Raw genomic sequence first — 26,251 nt, forward strand, 5'->3', positions numbered from 1 at the left:
CAGATTGATGAGATTTATTTCACACTGGAAGCGATACTTTGCAAGCGTTAAGATATAAGCATCCATCCCTTCCCAGACGGATGCCAGTACATAGGCGTAGGGATAATTGTCCGAAAGCAAGGCATTCAGTTTGTAACCTGCTAGCGAACGAAGGAATGATGGGAAAATGTCTTCAACTGAAGAATTCAAATCGTACGTTTGAGTGCGGTTGGAAATGGCGTCGTATTTCAACAGTACAGGCTGACCGCTACTACTGCTAAGTGTTATAATACAATGGTGCAATAGTCCTCGATGAAATAACGCCTGACCAAAGTGACTGAAGAATTGTTCCCTCGACAGGATATTCATTTCCACTATTACCACCAGAAGAAGATTTTCAATTTCTACAGCACGTGATAGGATGTCTTGAAGGGCTGTTAGTGTGAGAAGCTGTAAGGAGAATGGAAACAGGAAACATATAAATCACTTAACTAGGTAAGTAATATACTTTTATCCTAAAATTCAGTTGGAGATAGTCACATGGACATTGAATCAACATAGGATTGTGGTTTACAAAAATGTATTATCACGAATGAAAACGTGTTCCTATACTAAACTTGATTACTTAATGGAACTTAATGGAATTTTGTACGTTTCCATTTCTTCAAGTTCCTGTATCATGTGTCTCCAATATCTTTCCGTTGTGTAGACGACCAAAAAATGGTTCAAGAACTAAGTCATCCAGTGCCATTCAAATGACGCTGAAGATCCACTGAAGATCAAATCAGCACAGCAAGAAGATTCTCGTCAGGTTTGGACAGAGTCTATTTCTCAGAGGTGTATCCGGTTATTATATTGATTTACGTCTCGACATCAATTTTGTCTTTGTTTCGGGTAATTCCAAACCAAAACAAACAATAAACCAATCTTTTTCTTTTGTTCCACTACAACCTCAAAAGAGCTTTGTCTGTCTTTTCTGAATTTCCTTAACTTATTTTTGCCCGTAGCAGGATAGTCAGTCCTGCATACGGGGTCTTAAACCAACAATCTTTCATAATTGTGTGTCAAGACAAGAGCAGGACATCTCACACTAATAGGAAATCCAAAGATACATAATCGTCGTGAAATTGAGAAGATCCAGAACAGTGAGGCATGTTGATGTCACACGAGTGGTTAACATTCCTCCAGTATTCCGGAACAGTCTGGATCCGAGATCCGATAATTCAATGACAGAGTAGAAATAAGTTCAAGAATCTATTACGGATTTCTTGTCACTGTCAATGAATCGGATGTTATTTATTTATTTATTTTTTATCCCTGAGTCGAAACTCGATCATCTCTGGCCCGAGGCTCGTTTCTAGGGATAATTTGAAGAAAAATCTCGCAATCTCATTTCGTTGGTGTCTTCATACTATAAAGAACACTGGGAGTTTTCCATCGAAGATCAGCAATCATGTTCTCCATAATTTTCGATATGTTGAAAACCTAATCAATGTGGTACAAGGAATTTGGTCTTTCAACACAGAAAATGCACAGTCTCACGTAAAGTGTAAGTCTATTGGATGTATTTGATCGAGAGCATTAAAGTTAAACATTAGTTTATGATAATTACCTCAGATATTCTGAAGATGATAAGACCGTTTTCTATTGTCCGTCCAATAGTGTACGGATGGTGCAAAGTGACCCATGGAACATGCTCATCTTCTGCGATAAATCCTTCATCTGGAAGGTTTATGGCGTAAATCTGATGTACACTATGGTATTGTGAATTATATGCCACTTTAGCTAATCTTCCCGCAATCTTATACACGGCACAACTTTTACAAACACTTTGAAGTATTCCTGAAAGCAACAGCGGGAACAGAACCGTTGTATTCATGGCGTTGTTGTTTGAAAGAACGGCAACTCAACAGTGTGGACTGAAACTGTAACGTTCCAGTTGGTTTTTATCATTACAACCAAAAACAATTAAATACAGCGTACAATAGGCGTACAATTAATAGCTACTGGATAACAGTATTTACAGATACAAAATTAAAAACCTTAATTAAACTGAGCTTTACAAAACCATCATTTCCGACGCGTGCAACATTTGTTTGATTAAAATTATGAGTTTTTTTTCGCATTACCTACTCCCAACGTCCTGAAGTACAGAATTGTAATCATAAATACGATTCTTTTCCTTCAAGCTGTTGCTGGATATGAAAACGGGGTTCTTTTTTGAAGGACACTCCTGAAGTAACAAAGTGCCGTGTACGGAAATGGAAACTACGGGTGCTATTGCTGCAAAGTTGTACTGAAATTGCGCACAATGTTAAAAAAAACATACAAGAAAAGGTGTCAAAGTGCCTCCGGATGCGATGGAATCGATGGTAAGTGGCCAATTCGGCACGAACTTTGGTCATATAGATAAAACTTTGTCTACTCCGGCATCCCGCCCGTAACCGATCGAATGTGTTGCGCAAGGTGAGAAGTTGTGAAAATGTTTGAGGGCGCTTGTGGAAGTGTGTGTGTGTGTGCGTGCTCCATAAAGTTGTCGTCCCACATCGGAAGGGTAGAAACACTGCGACATGTGTGACATGGACACGAGTGGTCCGGTCGAGGGTAAAAATGATCGAAAAAGTTGGAAAGTGATGTGTTTCTTTTTAAGGTGAGAAATCACTAAAAAGTTATTCACAGTCGAACATGAAATGTTCTTTTTTTTAATGTGAAACTATTTAACCACTTTTTCTGATTGTTAGAGATAGAAGCTGACGAGAGTTAGATTCTGGTATTTTAGGCAAGCACGATTTATTTCTTCTTTTAGGCGCGTGTTTACGTGCGCCAAAATATTAGTCCTTTTCTCTAACTCTTCTAGCTTGCTACTGATCCTTGACCTCTCACGCACTGCCCTACTATCCCACACTCACTCTCCCTCGTATCGCTCTCTGCGATCGTGAGTGCTGGGTCCCGCTGACAACAAGTGTCGGAATACAGCGGTACGCATGTATTCCAACAATGTCCCTCGAGTGCATCACTGTTCGCAACTGTGGTTGCACTGTTGTTTTGTTGTCAGTGTATCCGCCCTACTTGTTATACATTTGGTCACGCGTCAAGCGTCTATCCGCTTTCTTCGCCCGGATACTCGCATTCCCTGAACTACTATGTCTAGCTTCGCGATTTTGTGAGTAGATCCCACTTACGTTCCGTTCACCGTTTCGATTGTCGCCTGTCTACCCTGCCCGTTTTTGGCACTCACGTGTTTTATCGGAAACGTTTTCTTGATGCAAAAGTGCATGATGTTGATAACTGCATCCGTTTACGCCACACACACTAGTAACGCTACACTTGTTATTGTGATGACCCAAACATTTTCGACACAGTTTGCGCTCGGTAATGATCGTTCTCCTAGCAGCAACTGATGCCTTCTGAAATCGATCACAGGTGTCTAAAGAGCCGCATGATCCTTTGCATAAGATGCATGACGAAGGTTCACTTTTAGATTCAGCCCCTGTAGAATGTTCATTAGCTGTGGCAACTGTGGCATTGCAATAGGCCGTGGTAGAACGCCCCGGCCCGGCGCGTTGCTCTCGGGTTTCACGATGTGGCTGGAATCGTTGAAGGTTTGTCTGTTTGGGTGGCGCGCTTTTTTCCGCTTTTTCTACGCAGCTTCCCGGCGCATCTATCACTCCGCACAGGTCTTCCGCCAACTCTCCGATCCATAGGCCAAACTCGTATAAATTTACTTCACGTAAGTGTTTACGACGACGCGCCCATTCGATGCACAACACTGAAGGTAGCTTTTTTACGAGTTCTTTCAACAAAGCCACATCATACATGTAGCCCCTAAGCCCCGATGCATGCACCGCTGCTATCAATCGCTTGACTGCAAACCCGAATTCTACTAACGTCTCCAGCCTATCTATCTTCGGTGTTACCATTCTACGGATTTTTTCCACCATCGATTCCACAATCAAATCCGGCCTTCCGAATCGCGCCTGTAGTGTGTTTATCGCTTCCTTCAGTCCATCAGGGAACGCCAATAGATGGCCAACCGTTTCCTTTGCAACACCACGCAACGCGTGTTGCAATCGAACCAAATTCTCATCGTCGGTATACCCACACATAGCAGTTGTCCGCATGTAAGTTGCGATGAAGAGGGGCCAGTCGTCTACAGCGCCTGAGAATAGCGGTAAATCACGTGGAACGCCTTGACGAGCCGAAATTTGCCTAGCTGAAATTTGACTTTGGCTAAGGAACTGCGATTGCGTGAGAGGATTAGTAGTCGTATAGGGTGCTGGGTAATAATTACTTGAACCTATAGCTCGATCAGTGTAAGTGTACATAGGATAGCTGTGCCTTACGTTCGTAGTGTGCGTGCGATCCTCGTGCACTGTGTGCCCGCCATCAAACGGGGGCACGTGTGCGCCATCATGTAACACGTCACAACCTCGTGGCAAAGGTGCCTGACGCCGTGAAGGGCCATTTTGTTTTGGATGACCACGTTGCATGGATTCCTCCATGCCTTTTACCCATTCATCGAACTCCGGCTCGCGTGCCCACCGATCATCATAACCTGGAGGCCGTGAGAATGATGCTCCTAAACGATCCGTTGCTCGGCACCATTCTTCCGCTTTATCGAGCTCTTGAAGCTCGCGCTGAAGTTCGATTCTCCTTTGTCGCCGCTCTTCCGACGGCGTCCACGTAATCGCTCGTTCTTGCACGTGGTCGTTGTGTCCCATGGAATCGCGGTACGATTCACCAATAAACCTTGTGGTTACTGCTACGGATGCCGCTGACCCGTCCTGCACTTGCCTTTGTGGTATCGCGTCACAGTCCGTGACACACCTGCTCGTGCCGGCCATCGGCGTGGATTCTCCTGCAGTCTCGTATGGCAGTCCCGAGACAGACGACTCTCTGTTAGGAGTTCGGACGCCCTCGCGCCCCGCCGCCGGTCTCGTCACGGGAGTGGATTGTGCGTCCCGTGGCACATGCGAGTCCTGTGCTTGATCCATTGTCCTTTTCACCACTCAGTTCAATGCTCGTAGCACAACACTTCACTTTTACTTCGCGCACACAAATGTATCACGTTACTAAAGTAAAGTCCACTGACAAACGATCACTCGAACGATTAGGAATAATATTTTGGAATGTTAGAGATAGAAGCTGACGAGAGTTAGATTCTGGTATTTTAGGCAAGCACGATTTATTTCTTCTTTTAGGCGCGTGTTTACGTGCGCCAAAATATTAGTCCTTTTCTCTAACTCTTCTAGCTTGCTACTGATCCTTGACCTCTCACGCACTGCCCTACTATCCCACACTCACTCTCCCTCGTATCGCTCTCTGCGATCGTGAGTGCTGGGTCCCGCTGACAACAAGTGTCGGAATACAGCGGTACGCATGTATTCCAACACTGATACTATCCTATACTATCTAATACTATTTTATAATAAAATCCCGTTTCTCAACTATCAATATTTGAGCGATTTTGAATTTAAACAAAGCTTAATGTGATTCACTTTTAAACTTGTTTGTCAAGCAAGAGTTTCAGTGCATGATAATAAGTAATCAACCACGCCACGTTTAAGCCCCTTTAAACCACTATCCAATTTGGTGATTTGTATCGCAATACCAAAAAAAAAATATATTGACATTTTCCACGTTATCCAGCATGTCTGGCTGTTCATTTTCCACAGCGGCCAAAGTGTCTCGCCAAAACTCATAACTAAACTTTTTTTTTTCTTTCTGTTTTGTTTCAATCCTTGTTTTTTTTTTGTTTTGTTTGGTCGTAGTCCATTTTGTTTTTTCGGTTGTTGTCAGTATTCTTTCAAAAGTGCTTCCGGTGGCATTTTTTATGCAAATATTTATCATTCTCTTTTTTTTTTACTTTGGTCCCGCAGCGTTGTTGTTTGTTGTATCGTTTGTTTTTTTTTTCCTCTGCTGTCTGCTGTGCCGTCAAAACAGTAAAACAGCCAAAAAAAAAAAACCGGAACATCCCTTGCCAAAACATTCTTCCCGAAATGAAACCTTATCTGTAGGTGGCGTGGTTTATACGCTTTATACACGCCTCGTTTGAGCTGATAGTCGGGAAAATCACATAGGATGTTTTGTGTGTGATCTATATAATGCACTGCATCGCTTATTAAATTGTGAGAAAAATTTTACCATTAAATAATTAAAATACACAAAAATAGGAAGAGAACAAGATTTATAAAATTTAGTTAAAAATATTGCGATAAGGTAAAAGTGCCTGTACAATTTGAATTTAGATAAAATATTTTAGTAAAAATAATTCCGTGGATCATTGTTAACGAATTATTAACACAGCAAGCCTATTTAAACATCTAAATATAATCCTGTTGACTGTGGTAAAATAAAGGGAAAAATAAATACGAATTCAGTGAAGATGGCTTCCACCGGGAAACTCCGCATATATCCTTCGAGATACGAGTTCAACGATCCAACGACCGAAAGGGAGGAAACGTGTCGATTGTTCGAGGAGTTCGAGCGAAAAATGAAAACTGTGGTAAAACGTGACAAGCTCCAGCGAACGATGGACCGCACGTTGTCTCCGGCACTGAACGCAAGGACAAAACGTTGCATAAATGCGGTCCCTGCCAGGTTTCAACCATCTTCCATCTTTCCCGCCCAAAATGTCGATGATGCTGCTAGCCTACTGGGAGAGGTCACTCCATCAGTGCCAGACCAACCAACCTCGCTGCAGGTGACGATAGATCCTCGTTCCAAACCACGAGCCCTACCACCGAGGGTGGAAAATTGGATGGAAAACTTTCTCCGGAAGCCAACCCGTGAACGTGTCCGGTGGCGTTCGAAGCTGCACGAGCTGGAACCACGCTGCACGGACCGTCCACCATCGGAACGGGTCGAACAGCTGATCGACGTCGGGACGGAGGATTTTGTTGTCTGGCTTAATACGCTCGGTGCGGATCGGTCCAGCCTAACGACGGATGTCGTGAAGGGACTATTCTCCATCGAATCCGCTGACGAAACGTCCCGCGCTCTAACCATTGCCCCGAAGGAGATCCATGCGGTACCGGAACAAGTAGCGAGAGAATGGAACGTACCACATCTGGCGCTGGAAAATCGTATCGCTCAGCTGCTGCACCATGACCGGATTTTGGCCGAAAGTGGTACGAAGCGAATCGCGTTTGGCCGAGGACTTCCACAGGAGTTGCGGACTGGCTGGACGCAGGATGATGGGAACGGATGGGACGTGGAACGGCCAGACGTTCCGGACGATTTGATGAGCTTGAAACGATTGTTCCGTGACATCTGGCACCTGCGCTCGGTCAAATATCTGGTGGATTATTTTGCCGAGAGACCGGCATTACCGCGTCCACGGTTTTTGGTGGAGAAGGGTCTCTTTCAACGGCAGGATGTCGTTGAACCGGTTCCGTTTTACAGGAAAGTTTTATCACAGAAAGCCATCGCTGAAAGTATTAGGAGGTAAGAAGAGTTACTTTGCACGAACGTGATGGAAAATGTTGGAAGAGTGGAGTGAAGGAGTTAAATTCAAAGTAAATAAATTGTAGTCAATTTGCTGTATCTTAGAAGTTAGGTATTGTGTTTACTTTAAGGAAAATCTTCACTACAGTTTACACCTTTAGGCGCCTGAAAATTAGCCGACGTTTCCGAAATTTACATCCGCATATGCAAGGAAATTATGATTATTTATCGAACATATTTTGTGTTACATACGCTGTAAAACGAACATTCTAATGCTAATAATAATTATAAAATCTATCATAAACTGATGGAACTGATGGATCCATGCCCAGTAAGAATTATAAGAAAAAAAAACAAAAAAGATAGAAGAAGCAAAGAATAATAAAGATAGAGAAGGTAATAGAATGGAAAAGGGAGCGGCGGTATATGTGATAAATGGCGCCGGTCCACACGACATGACCGGGGATCAAATCCCATCCGGACCGTCCCTCCGTAGCAAGGACTGACTATACAGCTACGTGGTAAAAATAAGTCAAGTAAGCCAGAAATGGCCGGCATGACCTTTTTTTTTTTTTGTTAACGGGTAGGGAACCTTCAAAAGGTACCCACCTCGAAGGGCGGCTTGCGGCTACAAACCAATCCCTCCGAGATGGGTTTATGTGGGATTCATCGTGACGCTGGGCCCGTGAAGCGGACCCGGCAGCCAATGGGACTGGCCGGCATGACCTTGTAGGTCGTTAAAGCTAACAAGAGAGAATGGAAAATGAGAAGAAAGACATTCAAGAAGGATTGAAGAAGACTGTCGGGAACGGAAGGCAGAAAGAGAAGTAGTGAAAAAAGCTGGAAAAAGTATTGGAAACAAGTTCGGATATTTATTTTTCAAAGAACTCAAAGGTATTGTAGTGATTAAATCATTCTTGAATAGTTTAAAAGTATATTAAGCCTATTGTAGAAAAAAGTTGGATATATGTTAGTAGTATAATGTCCTGTCCGTCGGTCAAATTGCTACGTCGTCATTAATCGAATGTTGGTAACTACTTTCGTAATTAGAATAAAGAGTAAATGAAGAATGATTTGACAATTATTTAAGACACGAGAGTGAAATAAAAGCAGTTCTTGAGTATATCAAGTATAGAATTTTATACAACTCAAAGTCATAAGATACCCTAGGGCAATTTTGCAAACTTGTGCTCCAGGGTCTCTATATGGGAGCATAATGTGCATGACGAAGATATTCGATCGATCCTCTGTATCAGCATTCCAAAGAAATCTCGTTGTTCACTAGCAGTTGCAATATGGATCTCTGGATCGACGACATATACCAGTATGTTGATGATCTTCCAGACCAATCGCCAGTTTATGGAAGGTGACTCCACGGCTACCTTTGCATCCGGAACTCGTAGTTTTAGCATTGATGTTGATTTGACTTGGAAATGTCGTCAAAAATTGGATTACCAGTCTCTGACAAGAATGCTGTTGAAATAAAGCCTATGTTTGGGGGTTCCAATTTTGAATTAGAATTGTTTGAAATTTTAACAATATCCTTGAGGTAAACTCGATCCTTTCAAGCCCTTATTTAAGTAAGAGGTGGGACTCATTATTATTCGCATCCAGAATTCTTGGTTCCCATATTATAGTTCCAATAAATGAGATTCTTCATTTCTGTTTCAACATAATAGCATTTAATAGAGATGATGCCTAAAGCCTTGAGGATGGAGTGATGATGGTCTTTCACTCGACCGTTATCAAATCTCCGAATTTATCTTCGCACTCAGGACTTCGAATATTCAAGTGCAGATAAAAGAAAAAGTTAACAGAGCAAGGTGCAGAGGATGTCCTGCCATTTGAACAAGAAAAAGAATAAGTGGAAGTGGGAGAAAAAGGAAGAAGAATAAATGAATTCTTGTACTGCGCTACTGTCAGTACGTTCAGATAGATGTCTATTTAAAGAAATGGATTCCGTTGAATCAGTTAGAAATGAGAATGCGCTTCTAGGATATTGCTGAACAGTTGAAACGGTTGGGTTTTGTTTTCAGTTAGAGTCTTTGTCTCAAACTGCAGGCTTTTCCGATGAAATAGTTCAAATCGTATCCGGAGCGGGGTAATGTTTTTACAGGTGTTTAAATTTCTCTAGAAATGATCGATCGATTCAATGAAATGAATCAAACGGAACGTCTTTTATTAGATATGCCGATGAAAATGGGAGAGTCACTGTGGCCAGTTTAAAATGCAACGTTTTGCGAGGTGTATTAGAAGGGACCGATAATTCACTTATGTTAATTCTATTCCTATTTTTCTTTATCCCCCAACAACAATTTAACCATTGGCTTTAGAATTTCCCATTTAGCATTGCACTTGCGAGCCGCCTTTGGAAGGCAAACTCCACCATTGCGCGAGTAATTGTATACATTTGTTTGCCCATTCAAATATTGGACCGATTTGTCTCGGTCGTCCCATAAAAGCACCGTATCGTGAGCAACGTATGGAGGCGCCCCATAGCTCAGCGCACACAAAAGCGCACCAAACATGCTCAACGGTTTGCAACATTGCACATAATTTGAATATGAAACGGAACGTTCCGGGTTCCGGGTTGCGTTTGTGTTTGACAAACACCCGGTTCGGTCTCGGCTGCCGGCATGCATCATCAGGTGGCTACTGGTACGAATTATGTCACCGTTTCAACACAAACGCTGGCCTACCGATTGGGAAGCATCCTGCAACCGTGTTTCTACCGATGGATCGATATACGGTCACCTCTGAACAACAGCTCGAACGCTACGCCGTTGACTTCTACAATCGGTTCCACAAACTGGGCGGTAGGTGTGTTTGTGTACAGCAAAGGTTGTTTCGGGTTGAGGTGCACGGTTTAACCACATGAGGCTGTTTAGATCAAACAAATTGCTGCAGTTGGCACACACACACATACCGTGGCACTTTGACCAGTGCACTGATTTGCATGATTCCCATCCTCGTTGCGTTCGATCCCGATCATTCATTCTTGTTCGTGTTTGTACCGTTTATTTTCACTGCAATCGAAGCGGATGTTGTTGGAGCAATAATTCAACCATTTTTCGATTATCTTTTTTGAATGGTAGCCCTTCTGTTGCTTCCTGTCTTTATTGTACAATGCACGAACGTTGTACCGAAGGTTCTATTGTTTAAACTGTTTACATGTGCTTTTATAGTCATGTTTACGTTTTAAGTTGTACTTTATTGCAGAATTGTACAGTTTGTAGTTAGCTACTAGAAAAATTTACGTGAATTCTATCGGTTGCGTAATTTGTATACGTTGTTTTACAATTGGAGGTTTTTCTCTAAGTTTTTTTTAAACATTTAAATGTTTTATAATTCAACATATTCAATAATTTATAAAACACTGCCTTCTAAATTCCTATTAAGTGTTATATGAAGTTCTGCAATAGTCTTTGTCTAAATCCCGAGTTAGTACATGCAGCATTTTGTGTTTCAAGACAATCGTATATGATATATGGCCGTGTATCGAATCCAATCCGGACCGTACCTCATGGATGTAAGAATTGACTATGCTGCTAATTAGTAAAATGTGTCTAGTAAGCTCTAGTAGTGAGCCTTTGTTGAGATTTTGATACAATGCAAAAAATGTATAATCTACATCGGTAACTCTGAGATCAAGATCACATGCTGAGTAGAAAGTCCATCCTATGCGCGAAAGATGAAAACTCAATGGTAGATGTTTTGATACTTTACTTCTGAGCCAAAATTTCAAAATATCTTAAAAAGTAACGTAAAACCAACATCTCTGAAGCTGTGTACGGGTTGTGAAGAAATATGTGCTAGGCTTATGAAAAAAATTTTTTTCTAAAAAACCTTATTTGGCAGATAATTAGTTTAGAACATGCATTGACGTATTGCTCAACTCTGGACACTATAATTTTTGTCGTTAAGTTTTAAATTTCATGTCTACGACATACCTCTTGGAGATATCGTATCAAGATTTATGTTGTATTAAAATCGACTTCTCCACAACGTTTAAATGTCCATGTGCAGCATTTAGAGATTGCGAATGAAAGGGTGCAGGGTGTACAAAACAATTCAAAGTCCTTCAACATTTCATTAATAAAAAGTGTGAGCTGTTAAAACCTCACATGAATTTTATTTTTTTTTAAATATCGATCTAAAAGACAAGAAGATTACAACAAAAAAGTATTAGTAGTTTCTCTCAAAGAAGCACGTTTAAGTATAATGTATACTTACTGTACTGTATGGGGCTCTATAACTCGCAATATTACAAAATTATACCCCGATAATGTACTATGTTTGGAACATTATCAAGGGATTTAGAATAAAGGTATTGCTATAGTTTATTTTTGCTATCAATTGCATCAATCGAATTGTTCAGTAAACTAAGGTTGTGGAAGATTATAATGTGACACTGACTCAGACAAACAGTAACTGCAATCAAATACATTCAGATGTTTGTGCAGTAATTTCTACAATACACCTTAAAAAACCTATAAAATGTTGAGGAACAACTCACTAGCCATTATTCGCTGTAACGTTTGCAAGATGTGGCAAACAGGTATAGTACTCTTTGCCGGTGTTCTCTGCTTACACCAAGTGGAGCCGCAGTCGACTGTGGAAGTGCTTCAGCGTATTGCTGATCGTGCATTCGTGGAACATGTCGACACTATTTTATTTTGGGATTTAAAAGGAAATGCAGCGCACATTATAAACACTACTCCGTACCCCAAAATAGTTCTCGATCGCAGCTCGGGTTTTGGACGATTGCTTCAGGAGAATTATCTCGTTATAATGGAACTACACACAAGTGAGGAAGTAAGTAAGATATCTGTCCAATATTTTCTTCCATTGAGCTTGGAACTTTATTTTTCTTCTTCCAGGAAGACTTATTTAACATTTTGAACGAAGCATTTATTGGCGCAATGAATCATTACTTGGCAAAGTTTGTGATTTTATTGAATAATGATCACGGGATGGAACGTGCATTGATGGACATTAAATATTACTTTGAGCATGTGCTTATTATGCAGTATCTTGTAGTGATACATTCTAAAGAGCAGGGCACAGTGTTTGAGATTGGATATTTTAAGGAAAACAAATTCAGACGCGTCAACCAAACCGTTGACTTTGAATCCATCTTAAAGGCTCAGCTGAAGGATCTTACACTACGGGCAATCGTTATCGAGAGTATACCTTACTCGTACCGATCGTATGAAGAGCAATTGGTAGGGTTAGATATTGAAATAGCCCAAATAATAGCCCACATGATGGGTGTTGGATTATCTGTGACGCAAAAGGAAGCTTGGAACACTCTAGAAATTCTAAATCTTTTATACGATCAGAAAATAGATATTTATCTGACGCGGCGCGGTTATAATCCTGCACTAACATTTCCACAGCTTCATCTACAGGACCGATTCACCGTGAGACTTATGATGCCAAAGATAGACAGGATCAACTTCAATCTTCAATTTCTTAAACCATACAAACAGGAAGTTTGGTATCTATTGCTGTTACTGCTAACAATCGCATGTACCTTGAATTGGTTCTTTTGGAAGCGTATGTCGATAAACGTGGTGATGGTGATCATTTTCGGATACAGTCGTAAAATGGGCAAACTGACAGCTATTCTGGTGGTGGTGATACAATTTCTTAAATTTATCCTACTTGAAGCTTACCTTGGTCAAGTGACATCGTTTATGATAAGGCTGCGCTATCAAGAGAATCCACAAACATTGGAGCAATTTTTCGATTCTAGCATCTTGCTGAATGCGCCGGAGATAATGGAACAATTTCTGAACCATTTGCCAACCAATCTATCGACCGCACTTATGAAAAAGCTTCGTAAAGATTCGCCATTTAAGGAGTGGGCTGGGTATGAGCCAGGCTTTGCATATATCGTCACCGAGTATGCATCGGATGCGATGAAGAATGCCTTTTCCTACGAATCAATGTTCAATGCAACCGATTTCTACATCATGGAGGAACCGCTGTATGAGCTTGGCGTGTGCTATCTGTTCGGTATGTGGTCAAAGTTTATAGTGAAGTTTAAGGAATGTCTGGAGAGGCTGTACGAAACCGGGATCTTTATCAAACTGACCAACGATGCTTGGAGATTTGCGAACAGAGCGTTAAAGGCAAATTCATCGACGGTGTTAATGTTTCCCGATCTGGTGCCGGTGTTTTTCTTCCTCTGCTATGGTTGGGCATTGAGTGGGGTGTGTTTCGTAGCAGAGATAAGCTTGCAGATGGTGAGGATAATTATTAGACGGAATATGTATCGAATTCGTACATTAATCTGGATGCCTAACATTGTAAAGCGATTTATTTGTCGTGTAGGTGAAAGTTCTAAAACACAAGCTTGGTGTGAGTGAGCTGACAAAGAGAAACACTTTTCAAAAACTGTTTTGTGCTATGAAAGTAATTACTTCATTTGAAATGAGTATTTCAGTAATAAAGAACAACATTAAAGCTAAAAATGTGAAAAAAAAATTAAACGAGAGAAAGAAGTATTCTTCACGTTGTTTCTTGTGGCGCCATCTAGTGCAGAGTACTTAATTTATCAGCTTTCTTATATTTTAAACAAAATAAACCAAGTAACATCTATTCAAATTTTCGTACATATTTTAGTATAAAATAATTAATTTAATTATCATGAATTATTCAGTTTATTAATCCGTCTTTGTTCTTGTGCATTTAATAATTTATTTTTTGCTTTTTAACATTTGAAACATAAAATTATTTATTTACTTATTTATTTATTTATTCATTCCTTATCTATTTATTTGCTCTTTACTGTTTTTTTAATGTTTTGACAAAAATAATTCCAATCGTAAAAGAGAAATCAGTTTAAGTGACTAATATTTCTAATGCACCGGTCACGAGGGTGTAATGAATGCAAACAATTTCAACAATAATACTGTCTGAATACACTGCAAAGATCCCACTTTCAGCACCATCATCAGCAGCAGAATGAATGATCGATCCATTAGCAGTATAATTGCTTTGAAAGTGTTGCCTACGAACCGATTCGCTTGCATTCAGTCTCTCTGCTGCTGACTACCACCAGTGCGGGAATGCCTTTACCAGCTATCGATCGTAATCGCACAGGTAGCGTGTCGGTGTACCAGGTTCAGCAATGCAGAAGGCGTGATGTGGAAATTTCAATTTCATTGCACGACACAAGCTGCATTGAATCACAAGCTGCAACCACACTGGCATGTATGCAACGGAGCATTTGTGACGGGGTTTTTGGGCAGTGGCCCGGAAATTCGATAACGCTTTTCTATGAAGTGTGAGACACACGAGGAGATTGTTTTCAACGTGTCAATCACATCGACAGTCGGTGTGCAGTACCGATGAAGATAACTGAATTCGGTAAAACCCTAACAAAAAAATGCAATTTTTGGACCATGAACCGAAATCAATTTGCCGTTGAATGGTTGAGTGTATCTTAGGTTAAAAATTTGCACAGAACTCTCGCTCAAACCATACAAAATAAAAAGTTTTACGCTTTTCAATCGCTTTTATATTCTCACTAATGTCTTATGTGAATAAAGGTTTTAAGCTTCAATTTTGTTTGGTTAGCTCAAAGCTTCTGACAACTCGTTTATTTATCATTCAATTCCCGCAGCTAGTAAATTCTAACAAATGGCATATTCATCACACACGGTAGTGCACGCTTTGCTGTAGCTGTAGATAAATCGCATCAATATAATACACAATTTGTATCCTTTATTGAATTACCACCGCTTCGCATATACATCACATACGCTCGATGCTATGCTTTGGTTCTTCGGAGAGATAAATTGACACGGTTAAGGAGTGTGATTGCATCTTCCATCACTATTGATTAGCTGCTCATGTACCTAGTTTAGTATAAGAAAAAGGGGTAAACTTAACGGTGATTGAAAAGATTATTTGGAATTTACTAAAGAATTGAGTAATTGAACGAATTATAAGTAATGTTGTGTATTAATCGAATCGCGATTCAAATTATTTCAGAAGATATTTTATTGCCAATTTTACTTACTTACTGTACAGTGGTAGAGTGTGGAAGTTTGTGTATTAAATATTAGTGAAAGATCACACCATTAATCTTAAATGCCTTAGAGAAGGCTAAGTTAATATAACAAGCAGGAACAGTAGAAAATGTCCATCTGTTAAAACAAAAAAGTAAAACAGTGGAAAATGCCAAGCAAGTTATCGGACTTATCACGTTAAGACAGATAAGAGAATCTCCAATGCTGTCAAGGAGATGGGTGGTCTACTTTTCGTTAGAGAAGGTTATCCGTGACACAGAGGTTGAAACTTTAGAAACCATTTTCCATAGGTCAATTCTGATTCTGACATACGCTGATGACAGAAACATCATTGGTTTACGGCTCTCCTTTGTAGCGTCCGGCTTATCAAAGGATCAACAGCAGAAAACCTCGGATTGAATGAGTGGCTCTTTTATAAAATTCTGACTTACGTAATGGGGTGACTTACAGATAAAAGTCCGGACTTTTCAAGTCGTCCGAAACTTCTTCTATCTTGAATGGAATGTCAACACGGACAAAATTATCGAGGTTGAGAAAAGGCCCAGGGTGCTTGCAGTACTCACATATGCCTGTGAGACATGGACTCTCTCAGCCAAGTTCGAGAAGAAGATATTGAGAAGAATTTTTGACCCCATATGTGTGGAAGGAAAATAGAGGAGTCGCTGTAATTAGACTCCCCAGCATGTCATGTGAAAGGCACCGGACGACCTAGCTCGTGAAGTCCTCTTAGGTCGTTCACATGTACAGAGGAGGCGTATTAGGTCAAAACTGAGATGGATAGATGGCGTTGATGCGTCCACCAGAAATGCTGGGAAAAGGATTGGCAGACGACGGCGCTTGACCGTGAGCGGTTTAGAGGACTCCTGCAGCATGACAAGACAACGAAGCGGTTTTCACGCCTGATAAAAAAATAATTAAAAAAGAATTAAATAAAAAACCAAATAAAAAATGATATGATCAATACTTCATTTCGTTTAAATTGTGCATTTATTTTGCAATAATATCGTTAAATAAGTTGAATCAACGATTTATTTTTCTTCCACTTTTCCACGGTTTGATGAGTTTTAAATTAATTTTTGGGTTTTAATATGCAACTCGGTTTATTTGCATATTTTGCATTTTATTAATTTCTGATTTGCAAAAAAGATGCGCTTTACCCATCACATGCACATAAGCCCACGGTTTAATGTTTGCCCACGATACACAAACTATCGATACCATCGTAGTTCCGCGAAGTATCGGCACGGGAATTGGGGTTATAATATTATAAAAATGTCTGCTTTGCTGTCTCAATATAGAGGTTGATTTGTTTTCCACCTAGACATGGTGCGATACGTACCATCCCCATCACATATCGAAGTGCAAGAATGCTACCCAGGATCAAACTGTGTGTTTTTTGAAAGAGAAATAGCGAAAGGAAGCAAATAAAAAAGAAAAAAAAACACGAACCCAAAGATAAGCATATTTTGCATCCTAACGACCGTACGGACCGGTTGGAAATGGGAGCACTGGGAGTAATGTGCATGTGGGCAAGATTTATGGAGCTTTCGCTACGCCACGCGTACTTTTTTTTTCGCTTCCGCGTGGTAAAAACGAAGCTCGTCCACACGCTAGAGGTAAGGTACAGCTTTCGCCTTGCATGAGACGGTACGGCATAGAAGAAGTGTGCATAAATTCAATTAGGTTAGGACGGGCGAGTCTTTTGCACCGCTCGGTGTCATCCATGAACGATAATGTTCTCTATGCACTCGCGGCAAATCGTTCGTGGTTCACTTTTTTTTATTATCTCGTCTCACTATTTGCCCACTCACGTGTCTCACGGGTGCGGTTGCACACAGGAATGTTGTTCTAAATTTCAATCATCTCGACACATCTTGGGGTTCTCGTGTCGTGGTGCAGCAGCGCAATGAACTTCGTGTGAAACATGTTGGCAACTTTATTGCACTCGTGTGTTTTTTTTTTGGTAGGTCAACTGAATTTTAATGCGGTTAATGAATGATTTCTTATCCGGTTGTTTAATACATCGTTTAGGTTGCTAATGATTGGCCAAAATAGTCGATTATGATGCTATAGATCAGACATGTCAAACATACGGCCCTCGTTCCGGGTCCGGCCCGCAAATACTTTGAATCCGGCCCGCGAAGGAAGCACGAGAACATCGATTAATATCTGGCTTGGGTGAGGTTTAGCTTGGATAATTGAGGAATAATTTTTATATGTTGTGTGTGTGTACTTGTTTACACTTAAGTAATACGCTCTTGAATCTTTCTTGAAGTTCATACAACAGTTGAATTTTATTTCATTTTATGTAATAAGAATATGAAAGAATATAGAGTTCTTCAACTTATGATTTGATCTACAACTTATGGTTGATTATTAAATAAGTGATATCAACTATTTCGAGGGGTAGAAATCGGTTATGCACTGTTTAATATAATATTTTGAAGGCAGCATATTAAACCTTAATAATTATTCCTGAAGTTGCTGAAATTTTTTCATATCTTTTTTCTTGTACATGAAACAAAACATCGAAAAATCCAGTCTTTGCTCATCAGTTCGCTATACTTTAGTAAGAGTTTAATAATTTTTTTTCATTAGTTAGCCTAAGTTGCAAGAAAAACTAACCTTTGATTCTGTCAACTTAGAAGAACAGTGGAGAGAATTCATTATAAAAATGTGCTTATTTAGCTGAAGAAACATTAACAATGTGCTAGTCATGTCATTAGAATGTCACCAGACTATCCAACACTTAAGCCGTCCAATTGAATCGTTTAGTAATGAGTAGTCTTGGATAAATGAATATCAGTATTCTTACATCTATCCAAATACACTATTTATCATGCTCTTTTATTGTCCTAGATGGTTCATTTACATAAGCGCATACATTAGCGAAGATTAAATATGCATTAATTCAATAATTTTCCAATAGTCTGAACAAGCGTCCAAAGCGCACAAATGTGTAAATAAACGACTGTCAATAAAATTAGTTTGTCAATTATTTCCAATCCCTCGGTACAGCTGGTCGAAATGATAAATGTGCTGTTCGGTTTGGATGTGTTTTTTTTTCATTGTTTCATCATTTTTATTTTACTCAGTCCTCAGTCAGTCAGCATTCATATTAAATATCATCGCTCAATTCGACCATAAAATCAGCTCGTTAGCCAATCCGCCATAAACGGTCATAAATAATGCATGAAATTATTATCGAATGAATAGATCGATTGGTATAACGGGACGCATTCCAACGATTGTTTTAGAATGGTTAGCATCAATATATCTAAACGTGTTTGGGGTCGATCTAAAGCTGGGGGAATATGGGAAGAAAATGTCCATGGCACGCATCAAATTAAAACAATTTAAGTAAAATGTTAAATTAAATTTTTGGTTTAAGAATATAGTAAACTAACGATAGTTTATGGCGTATTATTTCAACCCACAACATAATTGAACAGATTTTCAGCATTAATGTGACTGCTTTTCCTTCCACCTCGTATCAAATTGTGGTAGGTTCCACCTTCACTGCGGGAACTAATTGAAAGTTAATAACTTGAAGCAGTGTCGAACATTCGAAACGTTTTAGTGTGTGGTGGGCTTACGAACTGTTTATCCGATCCTTACCACAACACTTTCCATTGCTTGATATTAAACTAGATAACCTGGTCCCAAAACACCCACTTTACAAAACCAACTGGAATGGAAACTACCTTCGGCAGACTCGGCTACGAGGTATTTCATTAAACATTGTTTAAAATTCCCAGCTGAGATTCGTTTGTCCTTTTAGGGGTTGTAATGTTGCTTCCAAACAATTTTACACTAAGGGAGTTGTAAATTCTTCCTATTCATTATCATACCGGATGGAAGCATTTTCTTTGCACTGGTGTGAGATTTAACCATCAACAGTGTACGGGAAATGCAAATGATTGATGTTCGTTCTACATTCTTGCTCACAAAGAGTTTCATAATTGTATGACGTTTTCGCAGTGGGATATGCACGCCAGCAAAGACTCCTTGGGAGCTATGAGGAGGACAATGTTGCAAAGAATAACCTCTCTTTCTCTCTTTTCCCATCTTTATGTTTGGTACTCTGTGTGAAAGTACACGAATGTAAAGCAAGGTTTTTTTTTATTGATTTTATCACCGAAAAAAAAATCAATTCCACCACCATCGAAAACGATCAACAGCAGCATCAGCTCACCGCACAAAGTGGTATACATCAATAATGAACCGAACACTTTATGACTTGCTATCTTTTGGGGAAAACTTTTCACTTTTCATCGTTTCACCGAGGGAAGAAAACAAAAAAAAAACACATTTCATTTCTTGGCCACACCAGAAGAAAACCCGACAACAGTTTGATCTTTGTCGCCTTCTCATCCTGACCCCAGACGACCGACCACGGGAGCGAAAACACGCATACCTCGGTTTGCCATAGTCCGGATGAACTTGAGCAGTGCAGAACACCCTCATTAAATTAATGACCCGTTTCATAAAGCCATTTTCGGTGGTGAAGTAATAAAATTTTAAGTGTTCCCACAGCATCGAATTGTGGAAATGGGGAAATCAGGAGGGCTATTGCAGAAACTAATTGATCCGGTTTTGTTTGGCTTTCATTTTGTCGGTCTGGAAAGTGTCTCCTAGCGGAACGGTTTGTTCAAGTTGTGCAAGAGATCATAAATTATGATAGAGTAAGGAATAATTGATGCGGAAACAATTTGGTTTGGAAGCTTTTTTGTGTATCGAAAAAGCTTTTCTTTTCATGAAAATGGGATCATTTATTGATGTTTAGTCGTGTGTATCATGCGATCGTTTTGTGTTTTATTGATTGATGATAGATACGTTCGGTTGTTGTACGGTAGAAAGTTATAATAAAACAAAAATAAAATAAAAATTTTATAAGTCACAGTTATAAGTCAAAGAGAAGAAGGAGATATTTAATATGTTTATGTTACATAAAACAGAATTGACAACTATATAAAAAAGTGACAATTAATTATTCATCATCATAAATACATGAATCCTTAAATAATATAAATTTAAATAAGATCATTTGAACAATGAAGTTTTATGAGTTATATTGATTTAGCTGTCGAATATCGGATGCTACCATGGATGTAAGAATGCAGCCATAATCGAGTTTCCTGGAAACAGATTGGAGACCTAACCAAGTCTTCACGACTTGTTCAACCCTCAACCCGTAACTGACGAGCAGGCGAAGAGGAAGAGGAAGAAGAAGACGAAGAGTTTCGTTGATATTGCAGTGACATTGGCCCTGACACTACTACTGTGGAATTGAGTTCGTTTGTAAGGCTAGTAAAGTCATAACATGATGTATTGGAAGAAGAAATTAGCCTGTAAACGGGAACATCTCCTACAGAGTAACTCCCTGGGAAAGTAGGATACGGAACCCAGGAAGGATAGAAGAACCCAGGTAATTCGAAGGCCTATCCTTCCAAGTCATTGGGACAAACCCGATGAACACGTAACACAATTCAATTTCAATTTCAATTTCCTTAATCGTTGGCACTATCTTGTTAGATTAGAATTTCTTTTCGATCCACGTACTCACGGCAAAGAGCTTCTCCGTAGACAGGACTTGGTTGTCGTAAAGCGCGTGTTATTAACAGGCCTTCAATAGGCCTTTCTTATGCTTTAAAATTGACATACAACAGTTCAGTCTATTTTATTGTGATACGTGTCAATTTTATAAACAAGAAGGTTTTCCAATGAATCTTTGATAGTTTAATTTTCGAGAACTTGGTGCTGAGCTTAAGTTGAGAAATAACCTGTCATTTGTTGATCTGTATGATCTGTAGTGTCGTTCGGAGCATGGACAAGTCTTCGCCAAAAACTAAATCGGCAAATTCCTGAACTCGTCGACCCGTCCTTCAATATGCTGCGCTTTCCTGCTCTGGGAAATATAAGAGCCAGTAAACGCGTGGCTGTGTGCAAACTGTTTGCAAATTATATCATCCACGTCACTAGCAATAATGATGATGCGATTGATATAAACGTCCTTGATGTAGCTTTGTCCAACCCGTACATGTATGTTGTGTATGTATGTATACACAGTATCTGTTCAAAACAATTCTTTTTTTTCCTTAATGTTACAATGTTTGTTAATTGTATGTAAATATATATGCTAATAAAAGTTTTATAAAAAAAGTGTCAAATCTTGTATGGTAGCGTTTTATTGAAGAATCATAGAACTAGATATGAAGCAAACGTTTAGCTATTTGGAGCTGATTATCGAAGCTTCCTAATTCGAAAGAGATCCGGACGAACGCAGGCTCAAGACATACTTTTGAACAAATCTGGAAAAGAAGATGTTCTAACCAGTCTCACCTTTCAACAGTTTTTATAATCAAAATACTTGGCCACAATTACTCTGTACTAGGCACAGACAGGTCTATTTGTTTGGCACGAAGATGACCTGGAACATTGCTCTATGATTATTTTAAAATCCTTTTGCTATCAAAAGTTTGTAGGCCGAAGACGGAAGAATTTTATTTATTAATTACATGTTTCTTCTTGCAAATTAATTCATTAGGTCTTCATTAGGTTTTCCACCACCACCGTTCTAACGTATTGTCATGAACGATCGACATGTCTGTCAGTTAAACGTTTGATATTTGTACAGAACCTTAATCAAAATGCAAATATACCTGTAAGGAAACATTAGTTTTTTTCCCCCACCCGGGAACATATTTGTCCGGACGGAAAGGAATTTATACTATTCCCATCCAACAAGGCAAGTAATCACTTTCCTGCATTTAGATCGCACCATTTGCTAGAGATTATTGCATCCCGATTGTAGCAACAGTTTTTGCGGCCAACGATTCAAACCGCTCCAATCAAGCTCCCCGGGCTGGGCCGGGATCAGGTACATACGAAGAGCCAAGAATAACCAACCCACTGAGCAGAAAAACAAACATTCAATCGAACGGAATTTGTTTCGTACAGGACAGGAAGTGAGTGCGATAACACATGAGTAATTTATTTTCCTGTATCGAAACACTCGTAGGTCACTGGTGGTCATGGAGGTGTGTTGCAAGAGGACAAAAAGTTTTGTACCATCGCCCATCGTCCGAGTAAATGCCATCGGTTTATCGAAAGGTTTCTTGCGCCACAACTCAGCTGGTGGTAGTGGATGAAGATTTGTCTTAAACTCGGCAACCGGAAGTCCAGTACGGTGTATGTGACAGAATGGATATTAAATTCATGCCGTATCTGGGAACATTGTTCGTATCCTGTGGTGTGTGTGTATTTATCTCCAATCTACCCTTCGCAGTGCAATCGTTTTTATTTGTCCCTTCCCAGCGGCCAATGTCCGTTTGAAAGAAGTTCCGTTTCCGTTCTTTTCTTTCGGGTAAGCCAATATATTGGCAACAAAAATACAAACTTGGTCGGGCTGGCAGCACACGCTGGCCAAGCTGCAAAAGACTCGGAACGATTGCAATGATACCGGCACACCGAATGGCGTTGAAAAGAGCTCCAAATAGAAGGCGATAAGAAAGTGACAAAAAAGGCGACAGAAGGAGTTTGGGGAGCGAAACACAAAAAAAAGGAGAGAAGAAGAAGGAAAAGGATTTTATACAGCACCGAAAGCCGACCATGAAAGAAACCAGTGCGCCATAGCAATTAATTTCACGCTTCGTGACATTTAAAAGCAAGCAAGCTTTGGGATTTATGCTAAATGAAAGGTGAAGGTGCTAACGTACGGTACGGGAGTGAAGAAAGGAACCGTCCAGGGAAGGAACGCTGGTGGTGGGAAAAACTTTCTTCCAGGTGCTGTTTTTGCGTGTGCATGGCAACACTGGGGCTTGCTTTTTTGACGGATGTTTAAATACTTTGAGATGAATGCGGGGAAACGGATGCTTTAGAAATTTGAAGTTAGTTAAGTGCGTTTTGAATATGAGTTTTCTGGGTATTAAATAACTTTCTATCGTTTATTGAATTCCTTTAAGTTTAATGAGTTTCGAAGCTGTAAAAGTGCAACATTTAGGAGACTTCATAAAGGTGTCGATAGTTATTCATTTTCCGCATAAAAAAGGAGTCGTGGCAATTTTTTGTTTTGTAAAATCCTCATTATTTGAAACGTTGAAAAAAATTGGTTTCTTTCTATGAAAAATAAATTGACTCTTTATTCAGTTTTAAAAAAAATATTCAATTATCATCATCTCATCATTAAACCCGAATCGATATGGTTCAAATTTTCAACTGTAAAACCCCTTTTTTCCAGGAAAGTGATTGAAACAATCTGTTGCGGAAAAACTTCATTATTTTGTTGCACAAACTTTACCTCCATAACCGAACGCTCCACGCCGAACGGTGGTAATGCAAAAAGGGTTTGAATGTTTAGGGTTGTGCCTGGAAGTAGATGGAAAAAAGCCAGAAAGTTGTACTCACATTTTTATCTCGCCCCCCTTTCTTCCACAGCCCAAAATCTCGGTGACACATGTGTGGGACGGTTGCTATGGGAAGCTGAAAGTCACGCAAACCTCGGAAAATCCGATCCATTTTTGATGGTGAAAGTTGTTGCTGTAAATATATTTTTTTTATAGGCTCATTTCCGTTCACTGCTGGTTGTGTTTGCAGAAGACTTTCCCCAATTTTTGGAGTTTGTCTGGACTAATGTGAACGTAGTCTCGTCATATGAGGTGGAATTTCCGGAAGATAAATTAAATTGATGCTTTAGGTAAATACTACGAGCTACGAAGGGTTTCGTTTTGGACGGTTAGGAATTGTAGATTAAGTGATATCTATTTGTTTTTGTTAAAGATAATGAACCTTTTATGGTCCCCAGACACACTTTAGGGTAACTTGTGATTTTGTTTTTGTTGGTTCGTGTAATTAATTGATCAATTAGAACTCCCCCATATCTCATGGTAGATTTGATTTGATTTGATTGGTATATTCGATAGTATTCGCACTAGAATTTGTAGATTTTTTTCCCACAGTTTTTAATGAGCTTTTCCGTATTTTTTTCATACTCCATTCGTACTTGTTTTTCTATTAGATTCACTCTTTTTGCTTTACTTCTTGTTCTCATATCTACTGCCTTTTTATGATTGTTCTGCTGTCTTTCACAAAATTAAAAAAATGTTTATCCTTGACCAAGATCCCTAAACTGGTAAGCAATTTTCTTTAACCTTTTCAGTAACTTTACTAAAACTTTTCCCGAAAATTTACTAATCGAAAGCCACAATCGAATGCCGAAATTCTAGCAGCAATTTACAAAAGATTTTGCTGATGTTTTCCACTGATTTTCCAGCAATGTTTCAAAGATAGTACACAAAACAATTTTTATTAAATTTTCTTAGACCCAGCGGAGTTTCTACTAGAAAACACATTGCATCGAAAAACAATTGAATTTGTCAAAAATAAAAACGATATTCCAAAAGAAAATTTAGATATAGATAGAAAATAATTTAGGAATTTAATTTCCACAATGTATTTGCTATACAATCCTAACATTCATCCCGTAACACTAGCATACTAATTAAAGCATTAAAAAATCATGAATCAAAATCTTAAAATTTTACCATTTTGATTTAATTAAGTTATTTCTAACTTATTTAAGAAGCAACGGGAAACTTATATTTTACACGACTATATCAATACTATAAAAGGAGGTTTATCAATGTTGAAAATACTTCCAAAATCTCAGTACTATAAAAATAAACCTATACTATAAATACTATATGCTAACTATACTCTACTTTATACTATAAACCTATACTATAAATAAAAGATAATAAAGAAATGTATAAAGAAGATAGATTAATTCTTCTTAGAAACTATATCTATTTATACTCCTAAATACAAGTATAATACTAGTTTAGAGAACTGAATTTACTACTTTTATTTCTTTTATTAGTTTTCATTTTGTTTAAAGAAAAATATCTTAAGCGCTTAAGGATGCATCACTGCGTGCCAAATTGGCCATTACAAGTAAACACTAGAGAACGGATTTGATATACAAACAACAAGACGCCAAGAGATTTTCCATGTCACAGTTCCTTTTTCCAGTGCCTTCTACGGAAGTATGTGAAAAAAAGCAGAAATCTCCTGCCACCGGTACCGGCATTTGCTTACACTGGTTACGGGGTGATCAATCTGCCATCGGAGATCTGGAGAGGGCTCAAGGATATCGATACGACGTTTATTCCACACCGCTAACACTGGATTCGCTTCATCACTGGCTGGATGAAACCATACCCGTGCATAATATTGCAAAAACCCACTTCTAGCTGCACCAAAGTAGCACGTCCCGGCTGCACCGTTTGCAGCAGCATCGTTAGCCTTATGTGCGGAGTTTATATTCTTGCAACTTTTCCAACCGGATGTTTCCAACCCGGCGACGGTCATGGCGGAAGTAAAATCACTGAAGCATCTTGGTCAGTAGTGATGTTACCTCGGAACCGATACAGTGCAGTGCGATTCTTCGTCCGACAGCCGGCACACGGTGTGCCTCGTACCAATATGCGATAATCTTCTTACGTGTTGCCTGTACTTTATTTTACCAGGGGCACTGGTAGTGCCGGATGGCTAAAATCTTGAAGACTTTATTTTCCTTTCGTCTCGGTGCGCGTGATGCAAGACTACGTGCTTTGGGGATAGTGGGGCTAGAAATATCGTAACGATCTTCCAGTGGATTGGTGAAGAAAGTGTATTGCCGATTCGATTTTCCCCCGGTTCCATGCACAACTGGTGAGCAGCCTGAGCGGCTTTTCTCAGGTGCCACGGGAATCATCATCCATTGGCCATTTGCCAGGATCATTCGC

At 39.5% G+C, this 26,251-nt stretch overlaps 2 protein-coding genes across 2 annotated transcripts in view; both read left to right on the forward strand.

Moving 5' to 3' along the window:
* The first annotated feature begins 6,264 nt into the window (after positions 1-6,264).
* Positions 6,265-26,251, forward strand: part of LOC125771996 (uncharacterized) — a 439,681-nt gene continuing 419,694 nt past the window's right edge. The window contains exon 1 of the mRNA XM_049443268.1: positions 6,265-7,471. Coding sequence (XP_049299225.1) covers positions 6,365-7,429 — 1,065 coding nt within the window. The 5' untranslated portion in view covers positions 6,265-6,364 and the 3' untranslated portion in view covers positions 7,430-7,471. The remainder of the gene's footprint in view (positions 7,472-26,251) is intronic.
* Positions 11,306-14,705, forward strand: LOC125771978 (uncharacterized). Its single transcript, XM_049443220.1, has one exon. The coding sequence runs from the start codon at positions 12,348-12,350 to the stop codon at positions 13,797-13,799; it is 1,452 nt and encodes a 483-aa protein (XP_049299177.1). The 5' UTR covers positions 11,306-12,347; the 3' UTR covers positions 13,800-14,705.

Source organism: Anopheles funestus, chromosome 3RL (genome assembly GCF_943734845.2).
Source record: "Anopheles funestus chromosome 3RL, idAnoFuneDA-416_04, whole genome shotgun sequence".
Lineage (NCBI taxonomy): Eukaryota > Metazoa > Arthropoda > Insecta > Diptera > Culicidae > Anopheles > Anopheles funestus.

Coding starts and splice junctions, on each gene's coding strand:
- LOC125771978 (XM_049443220.1), top strand. CDS start 12,348: ATGAATCATTACTTGGCAAAGTTTGTGATTTTATTGAATAATGATCAC.